This window comes from Cystoisospora suis (genome assembly GCF_002600585.1).
Source record: "Cystoisospora suis strain Wien I chromosome Unknown contig_2759, whole genome shotgun sequence".
Taxonomy (NCBI): domain Eukaryota; phylum Apicomplexa; class Conoidasida; order Eucoccidiorida; family Sarcocystidae; genus Cystoisospora; species Cystoisospora suis.
In genome coordinates, this window is record NW_027155555.1 from 15,933 (window position 1) to 29,206 (window position 13,274).

At 51.6% G+C, this 13,274-nt stretch overlaps 3 protein-coding genes across 3 annotated transcripts in view; 2 read left to right on the forward strand and 1 right to left on the reverse strand.

The window, feature by feature from the left end:
- The window catches only part of CSUI_005713 (uncharacterized protein), a gene marked incomplete at both ends in the record, with an annotated part of 8,956 nt that extends 8,372 nt beyond the window's left edge, over positions 1–584 (forward strand). Inside the window, one exon of the mRNA XM_068065883.1 lies at positions 485–584. Coding sequence (XP_067922140.1) covers positions 485–584 — 100 coding nt within the window. The remainder of the gene's footprint in view (positions 1–484) is intronic.
- Positions 585–1,068: 484 nt separating this feature from the next.
- CSUI_005714 (uncharacterized protein) lies at positions 1,069–6,138 on the forward strand. Its single transcript, XM_068065884.1, has one exon. The coding sequence runs from the start codon at positions 1,260–1,262 to the stop codon at positions 5,805–5,807; it is 4,548 nt and encodes a 1,515-aa protein (XP_067922141.1). The 5' UTR covers positions 1,069–1,259; the 3' UTR covers positions 5,808–6,138.
- Positions 6,139–7,505: 1,367 nt separating this feature from the next.
- Positions 7,506–9,640, reverse strand: CSUI_005715 (uncharacterized protein). Its single transcript, XM_068065885.1, has one exon. The coding sequence runs from the start codon at positions 8,705–8,707 to the stop codon at positions 8,222–8,224; it is 486 nt and encodes a 161-aa protein (XP_067922142.1). The 5' UTR covers positions 8,708–9,640; the 3' UTR covers positions 7,506–8,221.
- Positions 9,641–13,274: the final 3,634 nt, after the last annotated feature.

Sequence of the window (13,274 nt, forward strand, 5' to 3'; positions counted from 1 at the left end):
AGATATATAGATAGATACATAGGCTCTTCCCTTCCGAGGACATCATTTGAATAAGTAGATGAGATTTCTTTTAGTTGTCTCTCTCTCCTTTCTAGACCATCTCGTTGACAGCGGCTTACAGTGTGTGTTAGGTCTAACGAGGACCTTACAGGCTGGTTTGTCTTAGGCCTTATCCTGGGCATTCGCTTCGACTTGAACAGCCTAGGAGGCAATCGATTCTTCCGACCTCGTCGTAGGCGTTGTTCGCCTCGACTTTAGCTCACACTTTAGCAGAGGGTGGGTTATCCCTTTAGCTTACGCTCTACTTGGCTTAGAATGGAAAAGCACGAGATAGTGAAGAATTTGCTTACTGACTGACGTATTCTAAGGAGGAGGGAGGGGTTTTTGAATGACTGTTTATCGTAGATAGAAATGAAAGAGACTCGTGTATTATGTTGGGTGAAGCAAGTAAGCTCCTTCCCTTGTCTTGACTCCATGCATGCAGGTGTTACGTCGCAGCCTTCCCGTATACTCCGGGTGTACATACATTCAAGTTCATCATCGACGGGTCGTATCGATGTAGTTCGAGATACGCCCAAGTCGCGGTGAGTTTGTCTCTTTTGCTCTAAAGTAGGGTATAGCAGGAAATCAAGAAGAAGGAGACGAAAGGCAAGATTGGTCTCTCTCTCGGTAGTCCTGAGAGAGATGGGCAGTTGCCTATGAGGATTCAGGCACGGAGGACAAGACGACTACATAACATAGGGAGTGTGTATACTAAGTATGTTGATGGTGGCCCTTCAGAAGGATTGAAGAGTAGCCAGACAGAATGACCTTCCTCTCCTCTATTCGACTCTTTCCTCGCGTCGATTTCGTGGACTGGTACCACACGTCTTGCTTTCTCCTTCTATTAGCCGAAGAAAAAAGGCGTCAAGTATATGGGAGAGTAAGTGAGAGTACCTAATTCCTTCATGAGAGAAGCCGGAACAAGTCATTGTATCAAACTCCACGATTGGAACCTACATCGCATGCATGCCACATCCCTTTCTTTTTTCTCCCTTTCGCGTGTCTTTTCTCTTTCTCAGGATGAACACGGGAATGTAAACAACTCAGTTGAAATAAGCGACCCAATCCCTCCAGCTCTACGTCTCGTTCCTCGCTTTCCATGGAGATGCTCCCGTCGGCGTTCAAATAGATCTAGTACCGAAACAGCTGAAGATGATAGCAGAAGCCGTTGCTATTCTGTGTGTTCCACAAGCTCTATAGCATCTTCTATCGGTAGTATGCAGGATGAAGATCAGAAGAAACTAGAGATGAATGAAAAACAGCAAATAAGAAGAAGAAGAGAACATAAGGAAGAAGCAAAAGAGGAATGTGAGATACCCACCAACAGCAGAGATACTGATGGTCCCTTCAGTGATCATAGGCGCAGGAACTGCATGAGCTTGAACGAACAGATAGGAGTTCTTGACGATAAGAGAGAGGGAAAAGACTCTACGCAGCCATCGCGAGAGGTCTTACCTTCTCGTCACTGCAGGTACGAAGAAACCCGCATGAAAGACGGGAAGGGTGTGAGAGAAAGGAGTGATGGACGGCTCGAAAGCGAAATGAGTAGGTTAGGGAGAGTCGATACAGATCAGCGCGGTGGCAGTACAACACATAGAACACTATGTAGAGAGAACAAAAGAAAAGATAAAAGGAATCACGTGTCATCCGAGACGGAGAATGAAGACAAGAAGGAGAAAGCAAAAGAAGAAGAGTGCTGTAAGAAGAAGAAAAGCATAGAGTTTGCTGGTAACCGTGCTTTGACAAGAACGTCATCCTTCCCTGGAAAAGATTCGAAGACTGCCACTAATGGTGATAGCACTTCTAAGACGAGCAAGAATCAAAGCGGGGCGTTATCAGAAAGAGAAGAGTTCTTCTTCAACCCTAGTTGGAGTGAGAGCGGTTCAGATGTAAAAAGACAGACGATGCTGGCAAGTCCAGGTGAAATGCGACCGCGAGACGATGAGAATACGAAAGAACAACAAAAGAGCGAAGAAGGACGGAGAAGGAATGAGAGAGCCTGCGGTATACAGAAAGAGTCTGTTCTTGAGGACAGTAGCCCCAATATAACAGGAGGAGAAGGAACGATGAAAGCAGATAGCAAAGCGGTTAAGAATTCAGGTGATAGGGAGGAGAGACAACACGATGCGCCGGATCAAAAACGTCAGCACTCTTCCCACGTAGTCCAGCCGGAAAGTGACGTTAAGAAAAAGGAAAAAAGATTCTTGAAAAGCACTCGTGTATCATTTTATCGAATATCGTCTGCACCGTCGGACCTTTCTTTCAAACCCGAGGAATCACCTGCACTTCCTTCTCACCCGTCCCAAACAAATTCCACACTCACAAGCACTCGTTTTTGGGGTGACCACGAAGAAGAAAGACGTGATACTTCAAAATGCAAAGACTTGAGGGAGTGCCTGTCGCCACTCCTCTCACAGCTGCGAGGCCGTCCTCCGAGCACGAAGGAGCAGCAGCTCAGCAGAAGAGGAATTGGCGGCGAGGAGAAAGGCCTGGGTCTTTCGTCACGCTGTTTTTCTCATAGTGATAACCTGATGAACGCCATAATAGAAGAAGAAAGAGAAAATGAAGAGGAGGAATGCGATAACGAAAGGGAGCCTGACGGAGCATACAACAACTATTGTGCGGCTGTACCGGTTAACCGAACAGTGTCAGATCGCGGTCCGTGCTCGGTCCGCTTTTTAGGAAAGGAGAAATCTTCTTCAGATGACGAAGACGAAGTGTTCCTTCTCAGATTTCCAAGTTGGTCTTCAAGAAGCCGTCGAGCAAGACACGAACGTAGTTCCCGTATGTTACCTGCCCTCTGGAGTAAACCCTGGGGCGTAGGTGATGGAGGCGGAGAAAAGTTCGCCCGTTTTAGCAGCGGTAGTTCACCCGGTACTATTCTGAGTATCGAACGACAAACTGCAATCTTCAAAAGCTCACGACCGTGCGCCGAAAGCCTTTTCCAAAAGAGGCTGCTGGCACTGAGCGAGGATCGGCGTAGAAGGATAATACATGAACCTCATTGTCAAAGGGGTAATCGTAGTTGTCTCTCCTCCGGCACGGCGGGAAAAGAGAACGGAAAGACAACGACAATAGAAGAGTGTCAGGCAAATGGGGTGGATGATGACGATGACCGAAGAGATCGACAAAGAACGCACTCAACTGAAAAGCAAGAGGACCGGGTGTACTCGGCGGAAGAAGTGGTGAGAAACAGAACGCCCAGTGGAGAAGGGAATATTTCCTATTCGACAGACGGTGTTCAGCCGTTGTTATCGAAGTTGAAAGTGACTGGGGAATCCTCGGATGGTCCACCAGCAGTGGGAAGCACATGTGGAGGCGGCGTCTGTGTTCGAAAAAATGAAGCGGTGAAGCGAGTAGGACCTGTATGCTCTAGTATAAAGAAGACAGAACAGTCAATCGAAGTGCAGTCGTATGTGAAGAAGGCAGCAACACATGAACAGGGGGAGGAATGGAAGAATGAGGCGGCGGCTGCAAAAGAATTTTCGCCTTCGTCCAATAAAGACACCGCTGCGCATGGCGAGAAGAACGTGGGCGAAGCAGTGAAAAGTCTGAAGGAGAGAACCTTAGTACGGAGGCGTAATTCGTGGTTGAATGCAGCTGGAGGGGAAGGCCACGTGAGCACAATGAGTTCACCAGTCGCAAGGCGACCTGTAGGAAGCCATCACGGAGAGTATTTATCGTCTCTATCGTCTGGCAAGGACTCTCGACACAATATTAAGAAAGATGTCGGTGGCTCTCCGTTGTGTAGGGGAACTAATGATAGCAACCGGAGCACAGGGAAGCAGCCGTTTGCTGAGGATAGATGGTGGATGAGATCTGACAAACAGAAAGACAAATCTAAGATCGTGACTAGAAGGGGGAGCCTTCCAGGGGGTTCACTGTTGTCGATGGGATCTAGATCACTATTCGAAGGCAATGGGGACGCAAGAGATCCACGAGTTCCACCACCCTATCACTCTGTGCAACAGGCAGAGGCTAAGGTTACTAATTTTCTGCTAAAGCGCAGGGATGATGATACGAAGATAGAAGACGGCGCTACTACGGAAAAAGGAAGTAGCGGAACTGAGCCGAAACCGCTGGATGCTAAAGTACGAATAGGAGACGTCGGCCGTGGTCACCGAGTGTTAAAGTGGGCAGAGAAGACAAAGCGAGCTGAAGCGGGAGACCAGACGGACGAGCCCGCGGCGTGTCTTCCGCCCAGCCTGCCTGGAAAACCGCCGGTACCGCATGGTTCAAAGCTGAAAGAAAAGCCTTGTAGTACACCTCGGAAAGGCGATATTGAACAGGGCACACTAGTGCAGCAAGGAGACGGCGGCGATGACAATTCTCAGCAAGAGAAGTTTGAGGGAGCTCCGGTAGGTGTATGCATAGCTCGCGACTCCACTACTACAGCACGTGGAGTCTTCTGGGCCGAAGCAAGTGAGATACTGGTGGCAGGAGAACGAACGAAGGTGGTGTATAGCGATACAAAGGTGCCTCCGGGTAGTTTTCTCAGGGGGAGATGCGACGCGTCCGTCAAGAGTTCCGCTATCACAAGTAACTCCTCTCAGGTAGCAGTTCAGAGTGATGTAACACGCTATAGCTCGACTGTAGGAGAAGCGCAGCTCACGACCGAAGAGGTGAAACACTCGCAAGAGCAGAAGGACCCTCGCAGCGACAGCTCATATTACGTAGATGAAACTGAGCACGACTTCAAGTTTCATTCCGGGGAAATGGACGACTTACCACTACCACCTCTACGACGAACGGATGATATCAAAGTGCAAACACAGCATAAGCTAGAGGTACTAGAAAGCTTGAAGAAAGGGGGGAGCAGCGGCATCATTCAACACAGATTTGGAGACACCTGCAGCGCCTACCTCTCAAAATACCAATGCACACGAGAGAAGTCGTCAGTTCAATATGAACTTCCATCGCCGTTGCAGCACGACGCGCCACAGTTCGAGATTTGGGCGGAAGAGGCAACGACTGATGGGACAGCCACACGGGGAAAAGGATCGAGGGGCCGTGTTGCTTCGAGTGAAGGTACGGGCAGTCGGGAGACTACTGCCCTTTCTGATGCGTTGAAATACGTGAAGGCAGAAAAGAAAATCGAGGGACCGCCTAGTCTGGGAACGCCTGAAAGTGAAACAGGTCAGAAGCATCTAACGCCCGTAGGACACACTCAAATCTCTATACTGAAGAAGCAACACAGCACACGGGGGGTGGATGGTTTACCTCTTCGATCTGGTGAAGTCAGTGCACATCAAGCAGTGCCAGTTTTAGACCAAGCAGCGAGAACGAGTAGTAGTCGTGAGGGAGACAGGGGGGAGTCGTCAACGATCTGCTCTGGCGGAGCCGGAGACGTGCGCAACACACTCAGCTGCATGGATGGCCCACGTAGTGGAGGTGACACGTGTGCCAGTAATGCAAAACCACTCACAGGCACTCGCAGTTATCTGAGCCACAAAGGTTTCGCTGAGGCTTCCAGCACGTCACCTCACAAAACGGGCTGCTTTTTCCCCAGTGAAGAACATCATCATAGTCATCTTTACGCGAGTAGGCCGAGGGCATCGTCGCTGTTGCAAGGCGCCGAACCCAGCCCGTATCACGGATGCAATGGTCGTCCACGACATCATAGAGGAGGAGTTGGGTGTGCGGGGGAGTATGCTGTTTCGCAAGGGACACTCAATGCAAAGCGTAGCAGTAGCTACGGGGAGGTAACCTGTGGTGAGAACTCGCTTGTACAGCCAGTCACCCGTTCAATGTCATTGCATTGGTGACATTTGAACAGTATTGCGACGTTGGGCTTGCGAAGAGGGTTCCATCATGACCTTCAAAGAAGAGCTTTGCGAAAGAGAAGAGGTGGCGAAGACACCTCAGACGACAAAGATAAACGGGGCACGTCGTGCCGGAAGAAATGCTGTGGCAATGCAGATAGTTCGGTGACAGTGACCGTTAATACCTGTGAAGATGTGCCTCCTGTGTAGGCTATCGCTCACTGACCTGCCGGAACAGTGAGCTTGTTAGAAAGACCCTTGTTGCAATTCGGACACGTGTAAGAAAGTCTTTTTCTGTTGCTGCGGAACGAGGGCCATAAACTTCTGTGTCTTCCGACCTTGGACGTCAAGTCCTGAGTGACACACGACGTGCTGCTATTGGTTACTTCACACGGTGGGCTGCCGCGCTGAGTCTGGTGACGGAAATGAAGCGCTGTACAATCTCGTGAACACTATCCAGCCCACTCGTCATTAGGAGTACTCAACCCTAAGACAAGGACAGAAAGGCTCCAGCTAACGCTACTCAACAAGGCCAGGCCGCATGTAGCCGCCGAGATGCGTACACGGCGGGAGGTGGGCTTCGTTCTACAGCAATCACAGAAGACAGTCAGGGATATCCGAAACTCATAGCTTAATATCTATACATGTACATCCCAGCCACCAGATGGCGTGCAGAAGCTACTGGTATTCCTCGGGATCCAGTCAACGCTCACTTCAACCATAGTGATGCGAGTTTCTTCGTACAAAGCGTACCTGTGGAAGCGCGGTACACACGGGACACCGGAAAACCAGTCGATTTGATCTTCCTAAAGTTGTGAATCAGGCTAGCCAGCTCTGCGGTCGGCCGGCCAGACGTCACTGAATCTACCTCTCCGTTGCTTGCTATCCAGTTGAAACGAACGAGCTTTCCGCTACTACTGTTCGAAGAGCTCTAAGGAACCCGGCAATAAAGCCCCGTGATGCCGGGACAAGCGTAGCGTGAGCGCGGATAACAGGAAGTACAGAGGTGGGTGCCTACACCGAGTCAACTTGATGACGTCTGAAGTATCAGCCAAATGAGAGTTTGGAAAAGTGCAGGGCAGATTATCGATAGTGCAGAAAATTGTTAGGGTCGGCATCAAAAAGATAAGAAATGCCACACCAGTGAGCACCTTCAGAATCGAGGAACCTCGGGATCTCTTCTTTTAAGGTCACCGATCGCCTCTTCTGGTGTGCTTGAATACAGACGGCTTTGAAGAGAACAAAGAAAGACACGTGACGTCTTGAATGAATGAGATACGAGAGTTTGGTGCATTTGCAAAGCTCTGAAGAAAAATTCAATGTACTGCAGGCTACCGGTGTGACCAAAGCGCGCAGCGGGGTGTAGTCCGATCTACCCGACTCAGGTCGAGCACCGCCGTTTGGTGTGACGTGTCCGGATGTCGTGATCACTTCTTCCCCTGAGAAGGCGATACACAAATCTATCTCACCCTCTCCCTGAAGCACAAGTCTAGACCAGGGCAGGGCTCTCTCACGCACTGGCTTCGGCGTCTGCGTACACAGGCCGTCTCCGCAATCGACGTGACAGAGAAGGACGCGAAATGACTCGCACACTTATTGAGGCGATGCATCTCCGAAAATTTGGGAGTGACAGTAGAAGAAAAGAAGCGATCTCTTAGGACTTGCTTCGCTGCATAGAGTCGTCTTGTGAGCCAAATAAGGACAAAACGAGAAACATCCCTGCTCGTGTCGACAAAACGACGGACAAAAAAATAATACTTGATTACCGAACGTAGCCCGCTCCAGGTTCTCCCACAACAGGCGAAAGACCTAAACATCAGCACTCACGTCTTCGGTGGCGTACAAGTCCTAGGCACACATGCACACGACTCCCGTCGGACCACCGTGAGCTACATGTGTGCACCGCAACAACGCCTGCACTCAGGCAAGCTGTTTTGTTCGAGTTTGAGAAGCGAAGGAAGCTATAAAATGACCACGTCCACTGCATTCGTCGACGCATCCTTCCCTGTTACGGTCCTTCGGAAAATCCAAGCAAAGGGGCGAGCCCGTCTTCTGCACCTCGACAGCGCTGGTATGTCCGCAATTCCCGCTTTTCCGGACACAATGTCGCTCGTCTTCTTTCATCACTTGAAAGAACTCCCTTGCAGCTCTTGGAGGGCCCTTTTGCTCGCGCTTCCCCCGGGCTGCTGTCACACACTCACGCGACCACCGAAGTCCGTAGCGTTGGTCAAAGGAACCAGCTGCTTGACAACAGACACTTCGATTCTTTTCGCCGTCTCGTCAAATCTCTTTTTGGCAGACAGGTCTCACAACCCGACAACTGAATAGAAACCTGATGACTGTCAAAGCAAGCCAAGCTCAACACGCCCTCCGCTTGAACAACAGATACCCTACAGGAATCATACGCCTTTCTTTTTTTAGAGCTCCAATGTGCCCTGAAGTCGAATCTTCCCATCAAGGTGCCACTCGTCATCGTCGCCCTCATCCTCATATCCTTTCCATTCTTTCCTGTAGACGACTTTCTCTTCCTCACTAGCTTGCTGATGCCGGCGACCCGGGGACCTCTTCTCCCTGCTGGTCCTCCCGTTCCCCTTCCCACTTCTCTCGGGTTTGACAACACCAGCACACTCGATAGAATATCTTCGGGACTGTTGCTCCCAGCTTTGTCCGTCTCTCTCTTTTCTCCGATCCTTCCTAGCGGCGGAAGCGCTCCGGGCCCGTGCTTTGTTTGCCTCAGCACGGGAGAGCCTGGCGCACTTGCAGCATTGTAACGGGTAACAGTAATAGTACGTCGGTGTTGAGGGTATCACGTAACTCGTAGACACGTACGTGGTTGCCGGGATGACTGTTACTGCGCTTGTTACCGGCTGGACAGTAACAGCAGGATAATAAACATATGCCATTCTGACTTCAAACTACTATGCAGCAAAACGTTTGAGCTAGGTTGTTCTCCTCTTTGACAAACAGCAAAGACGACACAGTTTATCAATGGAGCAAAATGGCCTGGACAGCTAACAACACACCTGTCCCGCTTCTACTACTCTACCGGAAGAAAACAAAAACAGACTTGCCTGGCCTCCTCCACGAAACTAGCCGCTCCAGTCTTCGGTGCAGGAACGCTATAAACGATGGCACATCGAAAGCTCGGCGCAGAAAAAATCACGCCCGAAAACTGGTGGTAAGTACGGCACGCACAGGTGATCCTCAGCAGTGATCGTAGCTGCGCGGTAGTGGCAGTAACCACTCGCTTAACTGGCACCACTCAGCAAGCTTCAAAACAACGCCCTATGGAATCCCCTACGCGACGCCAGGGCTACGGCCTCTTGTCAAGCAACATGTACCGACGCCTCCGTGACCGTGTGCATGATTGCAACTGAATTAGGGATTCACTCGGTGGCTCTCCAACCGTCCCCGGGAAACGGCCCAGGGCACGACACTCAATGCAGGCCGCCGGTGGGTCGATAGACGGTCCCCTGCCAGACTGCACCAGCCTCCAGAAAGGGATTTCGCTTTCCCGACACGATTAACTCGCCACCCGTATCTCACGGAAAGAAAAGGCGCTCTGGTGAAGTACAGCAACCTTCGACCTCTCTCCTCGATGAACACGTCGCACCAACGTCTGTTGTCTCATTTCTTTCAGCTTCACACCAACACACGGTGGGCCAGCCGCAACCGAACGCAGTAGCTGCGCGCTCTCTGGTGAAGGCCCGGGAAAAAGAATAGGGTTTCGGGGAATGAACGTCTGCTAAGTTGACGGGAGTCAAAAAATACCGAGAAAAAACGGGAAACAATGAGATGACAGGAACTCGGTAGCATGAAAAAAGAACATGTTTGCTGTACGGAAACCGGTCCGTGTCGCGGGCCAGCTAAGAGGCCTCAGCAGCCCCGTGGTTTTCACCCGGTCACCACTTGGAGACGGAGGGAGACGGTCGAGCGTGATGTGGGCCGTCGCTGTTAGGAAGCTTCACGGTCGTAGCATCACGACCAGTACTACGTTAGCTCCTGTGTGTGCTGAATGACTAGGTCCGTCTCTGCGGCTTCAGTGCTCGTTCCAAGAAAAGCAACTCCTCGGTCGGGGGAACTAGGACGAGGGAGTCAGAAAAACAACCTCCAATCTGCAGAGCCTGCTTGCGTCTCGGTTTCTGTTGCACTAGGTTATGAGTAATGGTGCGTCTTTACGGCCAAATGGCCTCGTGTGTCGCGGGGTTCTATTCACTGCCGTCGATGAGCGCTCGCGTTCAGGTTCACTCAACACTCAAAGCAGCAACAGGCGACGCCGGCGTGTAACGGCATTGACGCGCCGTGCAATTTGGCTCAGTCGTTTTGCTGGCACTGGGTTCTTCAAAGATCGTCGTGTCGCGTACGGAAAATGACATCTCTTCCAGTCTTGTCACACTTTAAGTAACGGTGGCTGAACCGTGTGCAGAGTACGGGTACCGTATAGAGTCGGCACCCGTTCTGACTAGATTGAGACTCCTGGTTCAACTAGCCAGTCGGCTGTGTGACTTCATAGGCCACCAAACGGGGTCGGCCTCCTGGGGTAGCAAAGCCTCCCCTCGGGAAGGTGTTCTGCCCTTGAGCGCTACGACTAGAGGAACAGATGCGTTGCCAAGTCTGTAACGCTTTAAGGGCTGACACAAGCCTGCTTGCCACACTCGCACGTGTCTGATGCCGGGCACCTCTACCTCTAAGGTAGTTTCGTTCGGCCCGGCGGGGGACGAAGAATGAATGGCCCCCGGGCAAGAACAAGCAGTAGCAAGTGAAAAGAAGCGGCCGCGTGTCGACAATCTTCAACTGAGTAGAAAGCCTGGAAGTTCTGATGTTGGCTTCTTCAAAAAATGGGAGTTCACCACCTAATTTCTGGGCAACGAACTCGCAAATCGTTGGTCAGGACAAACTCGTTTTTTCACGCCCTTCGGGCTCCAAGACACACTTCCTTAATGACTTCTTGTTGGTCCGCTCCCGTGGAAGAATAGGAACACTAGCAGGTAAATAAGAAAGAACTGAGCTTCTCTTATATTTCCTTTTCTGTTCTCGTTTTCACCGACTTTTGAGTTTATCCCCCTGGTTTCTTTCGGGGCTCCGATTCCTTGCAAGCAGGCTGGTGGCTGTCAAACTCCTGTTGTCCGAAGGGGTGGCAAATCTGTCCCTCCACTGATGCCTTTATCTCCAGCTGCTATTCTACTACTGGCACCTCCCTGACCTGTTCCTTCTCCGATGACTGCCGCCTCTTCTCCTGCAACGACCGCTAGCGCCATTGCCGTCCCTGCTACTAACATTACGCGATACTACGCCTGTGAGGGTCTGGCGAATGTGACGAAACAAGGGGTGCTTACTGTTCAGTTCGAAGAGGCGTCACTCCCACCGTAGATCTCCAGCCCCGCAGTCGACCGGCCGTTCGGCTCCGGGTTCCGCTTGCCTTTGTGAGGCAAGCGTACCTCGTGACCCCGGCTGGAAGCAGCGATCTCATCAGCGCTGCACATACCATAAGCGGACAAGGTCGTCTCCACAGGACTTCCAGGGGAGCTCACACGGCACTGCTTGAACGTCTGGGTTCGGGCTCCCCGCGCTCGCCAAAGCGCGACACCTAGACAGTGTCGGAACAGTGAAGCATCCAGAACGCACAAGCGGTGCACCCTCATTCATGAGGACCGAAGAAACCAGAGGGCAGATCTGTCAAACATTCCGGCGAGTCAGAGTCTGTCGTTTTACCAGAGGCGGTACTGCACGGACGCGCCATCACAGAGCCACTGAAGGCCTCTCACACTTCAGGTCCGGACGCCTCGGTCACCTGCATGCTCATGCGCATGAGCCGGGGCGTTCACTCGTCACCTAGGAGTCCTCTCCTACCTGCGATAACACTAGGGGGGGGCGACAGTCCGATACAGTTATAGTGCTGCTAGGAAACTCCCGTTGCCCGTTCTCGTGCCCACCGGGCCTCAAGGTCGTATGACAATCCGTGGCTAAGTCTCCTTAGCAACTGATCGGGCCATGTGTGTCCTTCGGCCGTCCTGGAGTGGCCCGTGTAGATTGCCCCTGATCACTTGCCCGGCACGTTGGTGTTGCGGGTCTTTCACGATTGACTGACGACGACTTTCCACTCGGTTGTCTTTTTTACTTGTGATACATCGTAGTCCTCAGCTCAAAAGACTGTGTTGCCAGCATATCATTTCCGGTACTACGAAACTGACAAGCTCGGCCAGAAACGTAATAGCTTCATATCGTGGAGAGACTAGCGAGATTATTGCGGAGCCTCAGCTGTTCCCTTTGACGTCAGGAGCTCACTGAACAACGGCACTGAACGGCCGGAGTCCATCCGGAGACACCGCTGCCGGGACATCTGAAACAGCTGCTACAAACGTCCGTCCGGGAACTACACACACTGACGGCGGCAATTCTTTGGTTTGTTATTCCAGACCCTACAAGTGGAGCTGCTACCGGCTGCTGGTGCGCGGCCCGCCAGTACCGCCTTCATCTACTAGCGAACTCTTCGTTCAGAGCAGCAGTCGTCTTCGCGCTCCTTCGAATTAGTTCCATAGTCTTCGATTCGACTCGTCAGTCTACGGAAGTAACTTGCTTCAACACCAATGTGTGAAAAGCCTTTGATCACTCTGTGTGTATCTCTAATACATTTGCAGGAGAGACGGACTGACAACTGTGAGGACGCCCAGGTAAAAGCCACCTACTCCGCTATTGTTGGGCCTTAGCTACCTCACGAGATAGGATGTAAAATGTGCTCTTCCTCCTTAGCGAGTGGTCTTGACAAAGAAAATGCTGTAGTGTGGTACGAAGTAGCACAGGGGAAGAGACGGCCCTATCTTCTCTTGCTCATGTCGTCGGAGAAAGCCATGCCTATGGTGTCCGCGTCACAGGCCCACTTCCACGTGCCCTAGCGAGTGCGGCGGGAGTAACATAAAAAGAACGCCAGAGAGCGCGGCCGACGAGCCACGTTAACTACAACGGATCAGGAAAGGGTACGAATATCTGTAAGGTATAGCCAGGGACTCCAACCCCCGCCACAGGATTGAAAACAACAGCCGCGGCGTCTCTTCACTTCCTCAGAAACAGCAGAGAAGGCGTTTGCCCTTCATATCTGCCCTTGTAGTCAGCCAAGTCTTCCCGCTGACCTCCTCTTGTAGGTCCGAAAAGAAACCAGTGTTTTTTGCTCCGACGCGGCCGACACGAGTCAGCGCCGCCGATCGCGGGTATCTATCTGAATGAAGCGTCGAGGGTTTCTGTCTCCCGCGTCCCAGTCGAACTGGCCGAAAATTCAGATCGAGAGCCGAGCTGGTCTCTCTCCTCTCAGTTAGAGTCTAAATCGCCGCCAGGGCGTGAAACGATCGCGGACTAACGCCTGGACTTGCAGTCGAGCTTGTGTCTTTCACAACGGTGGTTGCTTTTGCTTGTTTTCTCCTGCGTCACAAAGCTTTGTTTGATGTGCCCCCGAGAACACAAGTTCCTCAGCGAGAA

Excerpts from the sequence above, each read along its gene's own strand:
- CSUI_005714 (XM_068065884.1), top strand. The coding sequence starts at position 1,260 with ATGCAGGATGAAGATCAGAAGAAACTAGAGATGAATGAAAAACAGCAA.
- CSUI_005715 (XM_068065885.1), bottom strand. The coding sequence starts at position 8,707 with ATGGCATATGTTTATTATCCTGCTGTTACTGTCCAGCCGGTAACAAGC.